The 12,410-nt window shown below is 62.8% G+C and overlaps 2 protein-coding genes across 4 annotated transcripts in view; one reads left to right on the top strand and one right to left on the bottom strand.

The window, feature by feature from the left end:
* The window catches only part of ELAC2 (elaC ribonuclease Z 2), a 21,966-nt gene extending 17,645 nt beyond the window's left edge, over nucleotides 1–4,321 (top strand). The window contains exons 18-24 of the mRNA XM_034989628.1: nucleotides 341–379; nucleotides 502–611; nucleotides 1,135–1,234; nucleotides 1,320–1,440; nucleotides 1,541–1,619; nucleotides 2,110–2,254; nucleotides 2,795–4,321. Of these exons, the coding sequence (XP_034845519.1) occupies nucleotides 341–379; nucleotides 502–611; nucleotides 1,135–1,234; nucleotides 1,320–1,440; nucleotides 1,541–1,619; nucleotides 2,110–2,254; nucleotides 2,795–3,031 (831 nt within the window). The 3' untranslated portion in view covers nucleotides 3,032–4,321. The remainder of the gene's footprint in view (nucleotides 1–340; nucleotides 380–501; nucleotides 612–1,134; nucleotides 1,235–1,319; nucleotides 1,441–1,540; nucleotides 1,620–2,109; nucleotides 2,255–2,794) is intronic.
* Nucleotides 4,322–4,634: 313 nt separating this feature from the next.
* ARHGAP44 (Rho GTPase activating protein 44) overlaps nucleotides 4,635–12,410 on the bottom strand; it is a 164,543-nt gene continuing 156,767 nt past the window's right edge. For 2 of the 3 annotated variants that reach the window (XM_034989629.1, XM_034989631.1), the window contains 2 exons: nucleotides 9,795–10,178; nucleotides 4,635–5,328 (listed from right to left, as the gene is read on the bottom strand). In XM_034989629.1, coding sequence (XP_034845520.1) covers nucleotides 5,189–5,328; nucleotides 9,795–10,178 — 524 coding nt within the window. In that variant the 3' untranslated portion in view covers nucleotides 4,635–5,188. Of the gene's footprint in view, nucleotides 5,329–7,253; nucleotides 7,305–9,794; nucleotides 10,179–12,410 lie in introns of all 3 variants that reach the window. The other variant, XM_034989630.1, reaches the window with a different exon arrangement.

The raw sequence follows: 12,410 nt of genomic DNA, 5'->3' as shown, positions 1-12,410 counted from the left end.
TGCCTTTCCTGCCCTTCCTCGCAGACGGCCCCGGCGCCACTTTTCCTCTCGCTGGTGCAGTCGCTCTGCTGGGGGCGCCGCCTCGTCCCTCCGGGCGCCCTGCTGTCCTGCTGCAGTGAGGCTTTGGCCTTCACCCCGGCTGGCCTGCTCCAGGGGGACCTCAGCCGCAGACGGGAGGCCTGCTGTCCCCGGGCCGGCTGGGTCCCCCGCCCCGATCACACCGCCCACGCAGCGGCCGATAGGGAGGGAGGAGGACTCCAGAACCCGGGCGCCGGCGGAGAGCCGACTTTGGTCGTGGCTGACGCGTGTCCCCTTCTCCACACCCCCCCGGCCCCCCCAGGGCTTGCTGAATATTCTGCTGCAGAGAGAACGGGCTCTGGTGAGTGTGGCCCTCGATCTTCCGGACATTTGAGTTTGGTGGTTTGCACGTTCGCAGCCACACCTGCTCCACCCGGAACCGTTCTTGTCGCTGACTCAACGGCTCCGGTGTCCTTGTCTCAGGCGTCCCTGGGGAAGCCGTGTCCCCCGCTGCTGGTGGTCGCCCCGACTCAGCTCAAGGCCTGGCTCCATATGTACCACAACCAGTGCCAGCAGCTGCTGCAGCACGTGAGGTGGGCACAGGCACCCCGACCCCAACTCCGCCGCCGCCCCGCCCCGGCCCGACCACGCCCCCAGGCCGGCCACGCCCCGGCCCCGACCACGCCCCGATGCTGACCACGCCCTGGCCCCCGACTACACCCCAGCCCCCGGCCACGCCCCGATGCTGACCACGCCCCTGCCCGGCCACGCCCCGACGCTGCCTTCCCGGGGTCCGGGGGCGCGGCGGTGGGAAGGAGTGAGGCCAGTGGCCGCTGCGCTCGTTTGCGTCTGTTCTCCGCCCTCTTGGCGGTTCCGTTCTAGTCTCGAGATTCTCCACGAAACCCTCGAGCTGCGGCTGCCACAGGGCGGGCCCCTCCTGTCCTGCGGGTCCCTTGCCACGGCCTGGGTTGGGGGGCTTGCTTTGGCTCTGCTCTTTTCTCTTAGTGACGGATTTGTGTTTCTTTATGGTAAGGAGTTTGGGCTTCTCTGGCCAGACGCTTGAACTCTGAATCGCGTTTTTCGTGTTTGCTGCGTAACCCTTGTGTGTCCTCACAGCCTGATTCCCGCCAAGTGCCTTCAGAAAGGAGCGGAGGTCTCCAGCCCCGCGGTTGAAAGGCTGATTGGTTCGCTGCTGGGAGCGTGTGACCTGGAAGAGGTGGGGGGGCGCCCGCAGGCCGGGGTGGGGGGTGGGGGGGGTAGGGGGAGGGGGCCCCTGCACAGCTGCCCGCCTGCTGCTTCAGTTTCAGACCTGCCTGGTCCGGCACTGCAAGCATGCTTTCGGCTGCGCGCTGGTGCACACGTCCGGCTGGAAAGTGGTCTATTCCGGGGACACCATGCCCTGCGAGGCCCTGGTCCAGATGGGTAAGTAGAGGCAGCGGGCCGGGGAGGGGCTGAGGACCCCGGGCCCAGCGCTTGTCAGGCAGGGGACTCCACTCCACGGGCCGTGCTCATTATTCTCTAGGGAAGGACGCCACCCTCCTGATACACGAGGCCACGTTGGAAGACGGCCTGGAGGAGGAGGCTGTGGAAAAGACACACAGGTAGGGGAGAGCCCTGAGCTGCGGTCACCTGCTCCCTGCCCCGCGGGGACGCATCGTGCTCCCCAGTGACAGTGACCCGAGGCCGGCCGGCCTGCTTCCCCGCGAGGCCGTGGGGGTTTCTGCCTGCTTCTGCAGCGCTGTCTGGGCAGGGGGCCACCCGGGGCAGGTTTCTCCCAGTATTGCAGATACGCAGACATCAGCTGTCAGCCACATCAGGGACCTGCCAGGGGAAGGTGGGCCCGGGGCAGCTCTTGGGCTTTGCTGGGACAAGAGTCTCCCCCGCGTGAGGAGCCACCTGCCTGTGCTCTGCTGCCCTCACGGATGGGTGGTGTGCCCGCCAGCGCTCGGCCTGGGCTCCATCTGGGGGCATGAGTGAGGAATCTGGCTAAGGGCGACAGAGGTGGCCTTCCTGGGGTGCACGGGGCAAGTCTGGGGGCCGGGGCCTTCCCTGCACTTGGGCGTCAGCCTTACGTGGCCCCTCTGTTGGCAGCACTACCTCCCAGGCGATTAGCGTGGGGGTGCGGATGAACGCGGGGTTCACCATGCTGAACCACTTCAGTCAGCGCTATGCCAAGGTGCCACTCTTCAGCCCTGACTTCAACGAGAAAGTGGGGATTGCCTTTGACCACATGAAGGTCTGTGCCCCGCGGGCCGGGTGGGGGGGTGGGGCGGAGACAGTGCTCCCTACGCAGGGTGCTCGGGGCCAAGGGTAGGAGGGTCTGTCCATGCCCCCTGGCGGGCCCACCTGCTCCAGGGCCTTCAGGACAGACTTGAGTCTTGGGCCGCTGGAAGTGATGGGGGGACTCTGGCCCACACCGCTCCCCCAGGCCCGTGACTGGGGGAGACAGGTGTGCTCCCCTCTCCTGCTGGGGAAGCCCCTCCGGCCTCCCTGAACAAGGGTGGGGGCGGGGTATGCCTCTGACAAGCCTGGTTTTCAGAGTCTGGGCTGCCTCTCTTTTCCGGAGGCCCATTCAGTGGGGCCCCCTAAGCCAGGAGTGGGGAGTCTGTGCTCCTTTCTTGAGAGGGCTTCCTCCCTCCCTGGCCTCGTCCCTGTGGTCAGCTGACACAGAGGTGGGCGAGAGGGAGCTGGCGCCTGCCCCACGAGCAGAGGGCCCCCTCCGTCCAGCTCCTGCCGGGCCCTGGACGCACATCCTGATTCTGGGCTCGCCTTCCAGGTCGGCTTCGGGGACTTCCCGACGGTGCCCAAGCTGACCGCACCGCTCAAAGCCCTGTTCGCCGGCGACATCGAGGAGATGGAGGAGCGGAGGGAGAAGCGGGAGGTGCGGCTGGCGCGGACGGCCCTGCTGTCCAGGGAGCAGGCGGGTGGCCTCGAGGACGGGACGCCCCTGCAGAAACGGGCCCTCACAGAGCAGCCTCAGAGCCCCCAGAGCAAGAAGGTCAGGGCCCAGTGAGGGCGCGGGAGGGACCCTGGACTTGCAAGGCTGGCGTTCTCCACATGGCACGGCGTGGGCTCCCCTGACCTGGTGGGAGCCGGAGGGCTCAGTTCGACCGGGGGGGGCCAGGGGGGGGGGGGGGGGGGGTGTGCACCCGGGCCTTGGCGAGGGCCCCGCACAGGGACGGCCCTGCTGGACACCTCCTACGGCCGGTGCCTCGGGACGTGAGGCTGCTGGATGGAAGACCAGGGACAATTCGAATTCGGTACAGACCGATTTTTAAAGAAGTCACACGGAAAACTGGCCTGCCCACTCCCGAGGCCAGCCACATCCCCGAGCGCTGGGTGGTGGACAAGAGTCCAGGAATAGCCTTTGCAAAGACAAAGAGGCCGCTTGGAACCTGAGTGCCCTGCTTCATTCCGGTGCCACCTCGGAGCAGGCGTCTCCCTCCCTGCAGAGTTGCGCCACCCGGTACCCGGTGTGACCTGCAAGCCAGCTCTGATCGCAGCCGGGGCCCGGGGAGCTGCCACCCCGCTGTAGCCTAGTTTTTGACCAAGTCAAGCCACGCCAGCAGGATCCGGGCAGCGGCTCAGGAAAACGCAAGTCTTCACGCTATGGCAGGGGAAATGGGAGACTACGGATGTGCTTGCCCCATGGCGAGAACGAGACGCCCTCCCTGCCCTCAGAGTGTGGAGAGATCGGACGTCGAGCTGGCTCTCCTGCCCTCCTTTTGGGATTTAACAACACTGAGGAGGTCAGTGCTTGGAAATGGAAACTTCCCACTAATTAATTTGGTATTTATTTGTGAGAACACAGAGCTTTAAAAGCGCAGGCGATCTGGAAGACGCCGACCGAGCATTTTAGCCTGGCCCAGCTGTGACATCCGATGTCCTCCTGAGGGTCCCCTGCACAGAGGCGTGTCCCCAACACAAGAAGATAGGCCACGCTCAGGGATAATAAATCTATTTTAATAACATTACTTTCAACAACTATTTGTACATGTATTTAAAGGTAACTTTCGACCCCTGGGCTCCATTACAAATTGGGTACGGACCCGTCCTTGTCAGGAAGTGAGCAAAGCTGTTAACATCCAAAAAGTTGGTGAATCCCACCATCGGGGCAGAGTTATCTTACACTGTTGTCGGGAAAAATAATTAGGCCTTTAAATTTCTCATTGTACACCTATACATTGGTTTAGTTTGAATGGCTCAAATTAAACAAATATAGATTTCATATATACAAATATTATATCCTGTATAGGTATATCGGATCTATTTTAAAAGGATAAAATCGGAAAGAGTGACTTGGCATGCATGACCCGACTCTGTCTTGCTCCTTCAATCCTCAAGTGTGACTGGGCTCCCAGAGAACGGATGGGACTCCCCGAGGAGGAAAGGGGTGGGGGGGGGGGTGAGCCGCGGCTGAGCGAAGCCCGCCACCCTGCAGGCCCGGTGGCCTCGGGTCCCCGCGGGCCACCTTCCTGTCCTGCGCATGCTCTGGGTAACAGATTTATTGCTAGTCCCCGTGGCCACCCGGGAGGAGAGGCAGGCTCCCGGCCCCCACCGAGCAGAGCCCTTGGTGGGCCGTCCAGACACCCTCAGGATCACCTTTTCAAATTCGGAAGTACAAAACAAGAAGGTGGGGACTGAAGCGCTCAGTCACATGGTCGGGAAAAGTAAAACCGTTGGGAAGTGAAACAAACTGGGTTTGAAACCATTGACTTCAGAGCCCACGCGGTAAGGGCAGCCTGAAAGATTTTTACACGGGCTGGCCCCCTGCCCAGCTTGTGCAGCAGGCAAAGGTCAGTGCCGGGACTTCTAGAATCCAGAACTCGTGCGCTGTAGGGGAGAGGTTGTGTCCCCCCCGCCCCGTAGCCACGAGTGGAACCAGGCCCCCCGACCCTCCTGCGCGCCTCCCCCAGCCTGCACCCCCAAAGGACCTTTCTGACACGGAAGCCCTCAGGCGGAGGGGGTGCCCCTCGGCATGGAGGCCGAAAGCGGATCAAAAGAGGCACAAAGTCAAAAGGCAAAGATCAAACAAAAGGCCAGAGTCCCACCCTGAGGGAACGAACGAAGTCTGCCGCACGGGGGAGGGCGATCTGCACAACTCCCGCCTGGCAAGCCCAGGGGCGCTCCGGGGCGGGGCCCAGGTATGTACGCGAGGGGTGGGCGCGGGTCAGAGGGCGGTGCTCTCAGACTCCTCCTCCGAGTCCCTCTTCTCTGTCACCGAGTGTCGCCGCGCGTGCTCCAGGGGGCTCAGGCGGAGCGGCGGCCCGAGCTCTACGTGGATGGAGGGGATGTCAAAGTGGACGAGATCTGCAAGGCGGCAGAGAGAGAGGCGGCTGAGCGCGGCGGCCGGGCGCAGGAGGTGGTGGTGGCCGGGCCCCCTGGGCGGCGAGGCAGCCTGCTGCACCACAGGGTTGGGGTTGGGCTGCTCCGCTCCCGCCCCGTGAGCGTGCACGACCCGAGCAAGCCAGTCGCATCGGGCCGGGGACGCTCGAGGAGCGCGGCAACAGCTCCTGGGCCACGGCCTCTGCGCACCCCCCAATTCCATTCCCGGGGGGGAGGCAGCTCAGGACAGGCGAGCCCACGGAGGACACCCAAGGGGTGGCGGCACACTCAGCCTGTGGACGCTGGGGGAGCACGGTGGGCCCAGAACCGAGAATCGGACAGTGTCACCCCATCCTTGGCCTGCCTCGTTTTGGGCCCCACTGAGCCTTGCCGTCACCCTGGGCCCGGATGACAGGGGAGGCATTCCCAGAACGGGGGCGGCTCTGGGCCAGCCGGGGGTGGGTGGGCTGGTTTCGTCGTCGTTAGGATTTTTTTGTAAAACCAACATTCAGCCTAAGCGTACTACACCAGGTGGACAGACAGACATGTGGACGCTGCGCGAAAAGACATACAAACATGGAAGCTCCGGGACAAAAGGTCCTTCTGTCACCAGCCCCCCTCCCCCCAGTCCTCAAAACGTCATTCCTGTCTTCGTCCCGCCGCCTCAGCCCAGAGACGGGGGTCCCACGCTCGGCTCTGCTAGTGACACTCCTCCATCCTCGGGGTACAGCTGCGGGCCTGTGTCCTGCCCTTTCGGCTGGGGCCCCCTGCCCTGCAGCGTTTTGCTGCTCGGATTTCAAATCTCCTGTCATGTAGGGAGAGTGGCCTCGGGCGGGTTTACCTTCCCTGTGGCCCCAAGGGGAATCTCAGAGCCGGATGACAGGTTTGAACAGGACCTGTCAGCTTGGATGCTGGCTGTTCCCTCAGACCCCTCGGGGAAGGCAACTCAGTCGCCAGAGAGCAGGATCAAGGGAGAGAGGCCCCCACCGACTGCAGGATCGGGGAGAGAAGCCCCCACCGACTGCCAGGGTCAGAAGTGTCTGGAATGAGACCTGTGGGTGGGCAGGCAGGGGACGCCCTTGTGTTGTGCTTGCTGCCCCAAGTGTCCACAGGACCCAGGGCTTAGCAGACAAGAACCCCTGATTCCCGCCGGCTTCTCTCCTGCACGTCACTTGGTTTTAATCTTGAACACCTGCCTGCTGTGGGCAGAGGAGAGGAGGCAGAAACCGGTGTAATGCTCCCCCCCCCCCCCGATACTGAGCGAGGAGCCAGCCGGCCAGAGGCCCTGGGGGACACAAGCTCTGGCCTGAATCCTACCACTGGGGGTTCTTCAGGGCTCGCCCGCTGTGTTGGCCCCGAGGAAGGCAAGCTAGAGCCCACCTCTCAAAGGGGGGGGGTCTGCCAGGACGACCTCACGGCCGCAGAGAAGCCGCTCCGACCCCGCAGCAGAGGCTGGCCCGCCGTACCCGCTGTGCCCCAGGACCCTCCTGGGGACACCTCCCCGAGCCAAGGCGTACGCAGCGACCGGGGCACCGGGCACCAAGGTCTGCGGCAGGCAGCCCGAGGAAGAGAGACACCACAGGAAGAGCGGACCTGGGAGCCCTGTGGTTCTAGGCCCCAGGGAGAGGGATCGCGGGGCTGAGCCGGGTGCCCGAGAGCCAGAGGCAGAGGGGAGAGCCGGCGAAGCCTGCTTGCGGACTTCCTCCCCGTCTCCTAGCGCCAAGCCAGCCAGCCCGCAGGAGGCCAGTGATCCCCCCCCCAAAAGCTGGAGGAGCTCGGGGACCGGGGCGCTCCCCCCCGCCGAGGCCGCGTGGGGGGAGGCACGGAGCGGAGCTGCCATGCGGGGAGGAGGCCCGAGCCACATGCAGAGCCGAGCAAGCGCCGGGGCCCGGCGGGCTGGGGCCGCTTACCCTGAAATCCCCCTCACACGTATCCACAACTGCGGCCCTCAGGTCACACAGCTGCAGGAACACAACGACAGGATTCGGAGAAAGGCATAAACACGATGAAACGAGAACGTGACAATCAAGAACACCGAGTATCACGGTGGGGGGGGAGGGGGTCACACCAAAGCATCACAGATGCTGCACCGGCCGAGACCCGTGCGGACGGACAGAACGACAGCCTGCTGCCAAAGAACACGACGGACACGCCACAGTGTGGAGGCCGGGGTGCTGGTACCACTCAAGGTCGGCCGTTCCGGAAGAGCCCAGTGGGAGGCCCCCCAGTTTCAACTCCCATGGCGTTCCCCCCTTTCCGTTCCTCTCCAGTGACACCCTGCGCTCCTTCCGGTGCTTTCAGCGTCCACGCTCCCCGGCAGCCCTTCCCTGGGGCGGCTGGGGGGCCCTCGGGCTGACCCGGGGTGACCCTGAGCTCCTGCCGTCACCGTGCCTCCGCCCGCGGACGCTCCCGTGGGAAACGCGCATCACCAGCACCAGGGACCAGCGACCAGCGGGAAGTGGTGCTGTCGACTCTCGACTCTCGAGGAGGAATTTCCTGAATATTTTATGAGCCTCGGGGTAGGTGTCAGCAGCTGTTCGTTCGCCATGAATCACACCCACAAATAAAGCAGCCAAACCGCCAGGGGCTGCCTGCTCCCCACAATATTGCAACCTCCTGGCTCCTCCCAAACACTCCAGCTGGACTGGCCTCGTCATGGGCGCCAGGAGCTGACCCCACGGGCTCACTCCCCCTTCCCTCTGACGGAGGGGGAAGCCTCCCTCCTGCACAGAAACACGGGCCTGGAAGTACAATCCCCATCGGAAATCCCAGTGCGCCGACGGCCGAGGACCACACGGCCCTTCGGAGCACGTGCACGGATGGGTGCGGGCGTGTGCAGGTGATGTGTACTGTGTGTGGTGGGGCGTGCATGCGTGCGTGCACCTGTGTGTGCGTGCATCGTATCTGCGTGTTGCACGCATGTATCTGGTTGTGTGTATGCATGCACCTGTGTGTGTGCGTGCAGCGTATCTGCGTATTACACACATGTATCTGGGGTGTGTGTGTGTGTGCGTGCACCTTGTGTGCGTGCAGCGTATCTGCGTGTTGCACGCATGTATCTGGTTGTGTGTGTGTGTGCGTGCACCTGTGTGCGTGCAGCGTATCTGCGTATTACACGCATGTATCTGGGGTGTGTGTGCGTGCACCTTGTGTGCGTGCAGCGTATCTGCGTGTTGCACGCATGTATCTGGTTGTGTGTGTGTGCGTGCATGTGTGTGTGCACCTGTGTGTGCGTGCAGCGTATCTGCGTGTTGCACGCATGTATCTGGGGTGTGTGTGCGTGCATGCGTGCGTGCACCTGTGTCTGCATGGAGCGTACCTGCGTGTTGCACGCATGTATCTGGGGGGGGTGTATGAATCTGGTATTTGTGTAGTGTGTGTGTGTGTGTGTGCACGTGCGTGCGCGGCATCTGCAGGTTGCGTGCGTGTATCTGGGGGGGGGGTGCGCGCGCGCGGCATCTGCGTGCTGCGTGCACGTATCCGGGCCGCGTGTGCCTCAGCTGCTACCTGGGGCGACCCTGAACGGACGCGCCCGGGCTCTGCCGTCTGGGGACACGTGGCCTGCATCTCTGCCAAGACACGGTCCAGCGCTTTGTCTGCCTCCCTGAACGAGGCAGACGCTCGCCTGGCTTTAGCCACAAACACGCCCCGAGTCTCTACTGTCACGTGGTCACAGTATCTGGGGAGATGTTGCAAAAACGTCCTCTTTCTCCAACCGACGAACGGTTTTTGCCCAATGTGGTGTGTTTGTAATTTCACACTTTTACATTTTTCCGGGGCGGCGGGCCGGGGGTGGGGTGGGGTGGAGAATAGCTCCATCTTGACTTTTAAACTTAAAGCAAGACTAAATTTAGTAGCTGCGGGCTTGTCAATAAGCTCCTCAAAGAACCAGGGGGACCGGCATCTTTCCTGAAACCGGCCCTTCTCTAAACACTGCTGGAAATGCAGGTTTCTGATAAGGCTTATTACGTCAGTAGCAAACAGTGTCTGGCTCCCAGCCTCTGGGCTCAAGGTAAGGGTCTGTACCATTGTAGATGCCCGGACTCCACCCAAGGAGAGCCACAAATGCCTCACCTGCGCTTTAGACGCCGCCGGTCTGCGATCAGAGCCCCGCCCCCCGCCCCCCAGCCTCTCCCGAAGCACCGAGCACCACCTCCGAGTCCTCGGTGCCCAAACCCCCGATTAGGAACAGAATCAGGACCCTGCACCGGCGGGCATCCACTGCGAGAAATCCCGAAAAGAGCCCTTTTGCAGGACAATCTGGATCCCGGGGCTGATGTCCACCGGCCTCATGGAGGGGGGGGGGGCTCCCGAGATGATCGTAGAAGCCACGCGTGGCACCACCCCGGGGCAGACAGACGTGCTCACGGGCAGTGGCACCAGGGATCCCACCGCTGGGCACACCCAGCTGAGGTTCGTGGAAAACCACGGCGGCGCCGTGGCTTGGTTACCTGTCGACATGCTCTCCCCGGGGGCCATGCCGTCCAGCACGGGGTGCTCCGTGGACTGCGGACTCGGGGCTGGCAGGCTGACTGTGGGAGGCTGAGGGGGCGGCAGGGTGGGTCTCTGTCGGGGCTTGGGGGTGGGCCGAGATTTGGCTGCAGTGCTCGGGAAGCCGGCGGGGGAGGTGAGGGGAGGGGCCGCGGCCGCTGCCGGGGAGAGCTGACCGGAGGCCAGGGAGTACCCCTGCGGGTAACTCAGTCCGTAGGGCGATGGGGTGCTCGGTGGGGTGGGGGACAGGCTGAGCGGGGACGGCTGGCCGGCGGACTGGTCGGTCATAGCCCCCGGCTGGCCGAAGGGGACCTTGGGTGGAATCGGAGCCAACTTCTTGGAAACTGAAAGAGAAAACACAGGCACACACAAGGTCATGAAATGAAGCCGGCTGTCCCCGAGGCCCCCTCCCTCCGCTCCCCCCCTCGACCCGGCTCCCATGACAGCCAATGCAGTTTCTAAAAATTCACCTCAAACTGCAAGTTTTCATGGCTCCCCCTCTGCTCCCTAACCTCCCCTTCCCCGGATTGCTGCCACGATCTACACGGCCCTGGCCGGAGCGGAGAACGAATTTCCCGTGCACGGGCCGTGGCCGGCCGCCCAGTGTCCTCGCTTCACTTCGCGGTGGTAGAGGTGTCGGGGGTACACGGAGGAAGGGGGAGTCGGTGACACAGGGCCCAAGAGGGACGACTGGAGTGGGGCGGGCCGGAGCGGGGGGAGCGTGGTGGGACAGGAAACGCTGGCTTTTGGCTGCCCCTGCCCACGCCAGCTCCTGGATCCTGAGAGAGCCACAGACGGCCAAGTCCTCCCCCGACTTCTCCGTCCCGCCCCGTCCTGTGTACCTGCCTCCCCCGTTTTCCTTTCCAGACTCGGGCCCTCTGGGCGTAGACTCTGCAGATGTATGTACTGCGGGCTCCCCCTCCTCATGCTGCCTTCATCCCCCTCCTTTTATTGACTCGATCGTGCGACACGATGACGAACACTTGACACCTTTCACTGACACTGAACCCGTAAGAATGACCAAATCGGACACCGGGACGATCCCGTCCAGGGGCAAACGTTCTGAGAAAGCGATCACTCACGTGTCAGGATTAAGCGAGGGCTGCTGGGCACGGCGCTAAGTCCACAAGGAACCGTCTTTTAGGTGCCCAAGGAGGCCTCGGGCACTCTTCTCTCCCAGCTCCGCTCGCCCTCCACCCCCCACGGAACAAAATGTACTCTAACGATGGCGCGTGCTCCCCGGGCTCCGTCAGCGTGCAGCATGGACAAGGACACGGGCTCTCCAACGCGGCTTCAGCTCCCTCCCTCGCCTTAACCACCCCGTGCCCTGACAGTCGATCTAAACCTCTGCTCCACAAGACCAAGGACGGTGGATTCCCAGGATTGTAGCAGTTACAAAGCCTCGTGCGTGCAAAAGCATCACAGAATCGTGACCCGTCCTACGAGCGCTTCTCAGCCATTGAACCCGAGGACCGGGTGGGCCTCTCCCAGCAGATCGCTCACTGGGTGGGCAGCCGGCGGGGGCCCTGTGTCTGGAAGGGAGTCCCCCCATCTCCCCGCGGTGCCCTGGAACCGTGCTCCACGCCTCCCCTTCTGCCGCTCTGACTTTCGGGGGAAGGCAGAAAGGCCGGAACTGAGAACATATTCAAGCAGATGTTCTTTTGAGTAAGTTCGAGGCTTGGCTTAAGAAAGAACGTAAGGTGGGGCGCCTGGGTGGCTCAGTTGGTTGAGCGACTGCCTTCGGCTCAGGTCATGATCCTGGAGTCCCTGGATCGAGTCCTGCGTCGGGCTCCCTGCTCAGCAAGGGGCCTGCTTCTCCCTCTAACCCTCCCCCCTCTCATGTATTCTCTCTCTCATTCTCGCTTTCTCAAATAAATAAATAAATCTTTAAAAAAAAAAAGAACGTAAGGTGAAAACAGACCGAAAAAAAAAAAAGTTTAAGTACACCGTCTGTGCAGCTCTCCGTTTACGAAATGTCACCGCAGAGCATGTCCTTAGCTTTGGGAAAGTCATTTCAGAGAGAATAACTGGGCCTCTGAGCGCGGGTTCCATAGCAGATCCTGGGTCGGGCGGCTCCTGGGTCAGTGTACAGACTCTCAGCCTTCCAGAAGCATCGAAGGCCAGCACTCCCGTAGCCACAATCCCAATTCCCTGCTCCGTGTCACCTTCTAGAAACAATCCCAGGGGGAGGCAGCCATGCCAGACCCCAGCACAAGACTCCACACAGCATCTTAAGAGGTGGCGGTAGGGCCTGGCAGGGTCCGTGGAAGACGCGTGTCGTCGTGGACAATGAGGTCTGCACAGAGGTCTCAGTGTATGGGATGCAATGCCCTGCGTACCTGCCCCCCGCCCCCCGCCCCCCAGAGCCCGCTGCTCAAGTGAGAGACACGAGGAACAAAGATGAAGTGGTCCCTCTTGGAGTTGGTTAACTGCCCAAAGCGCTTAACGCCCAGCCCAGGGGTTTTTCACGAAGTCACACGGTCTCTCAACACCCACGCTAAGCGAGGGGCACGAGTGTCCGGGCAGCGTGAGAGCTGTCCCCAGCCAGAGACCCGCGTGAAGGGTCGCGGTGCCGT

This window comes from Mirounga leonina, unplaced genomic scaffold (assembly GCF_011800145.1).
Source record: "Mirounga leonina isolate KUSES-001 unplaced genomic scaffold, KU_Mleo_1.0 Mir_488, whole genome shotgun sequence".
Lineage (NCBI taxonomy): Eukaryota > Metazoa > Chordata > Mammalia > Carnivora > Phocidae > Mirounga > Mirounga leonina.
Note: the sequence above shows the minus strand (reverse complement) of the source record. Positions and strands in the feature narration are given on the sequence as shown.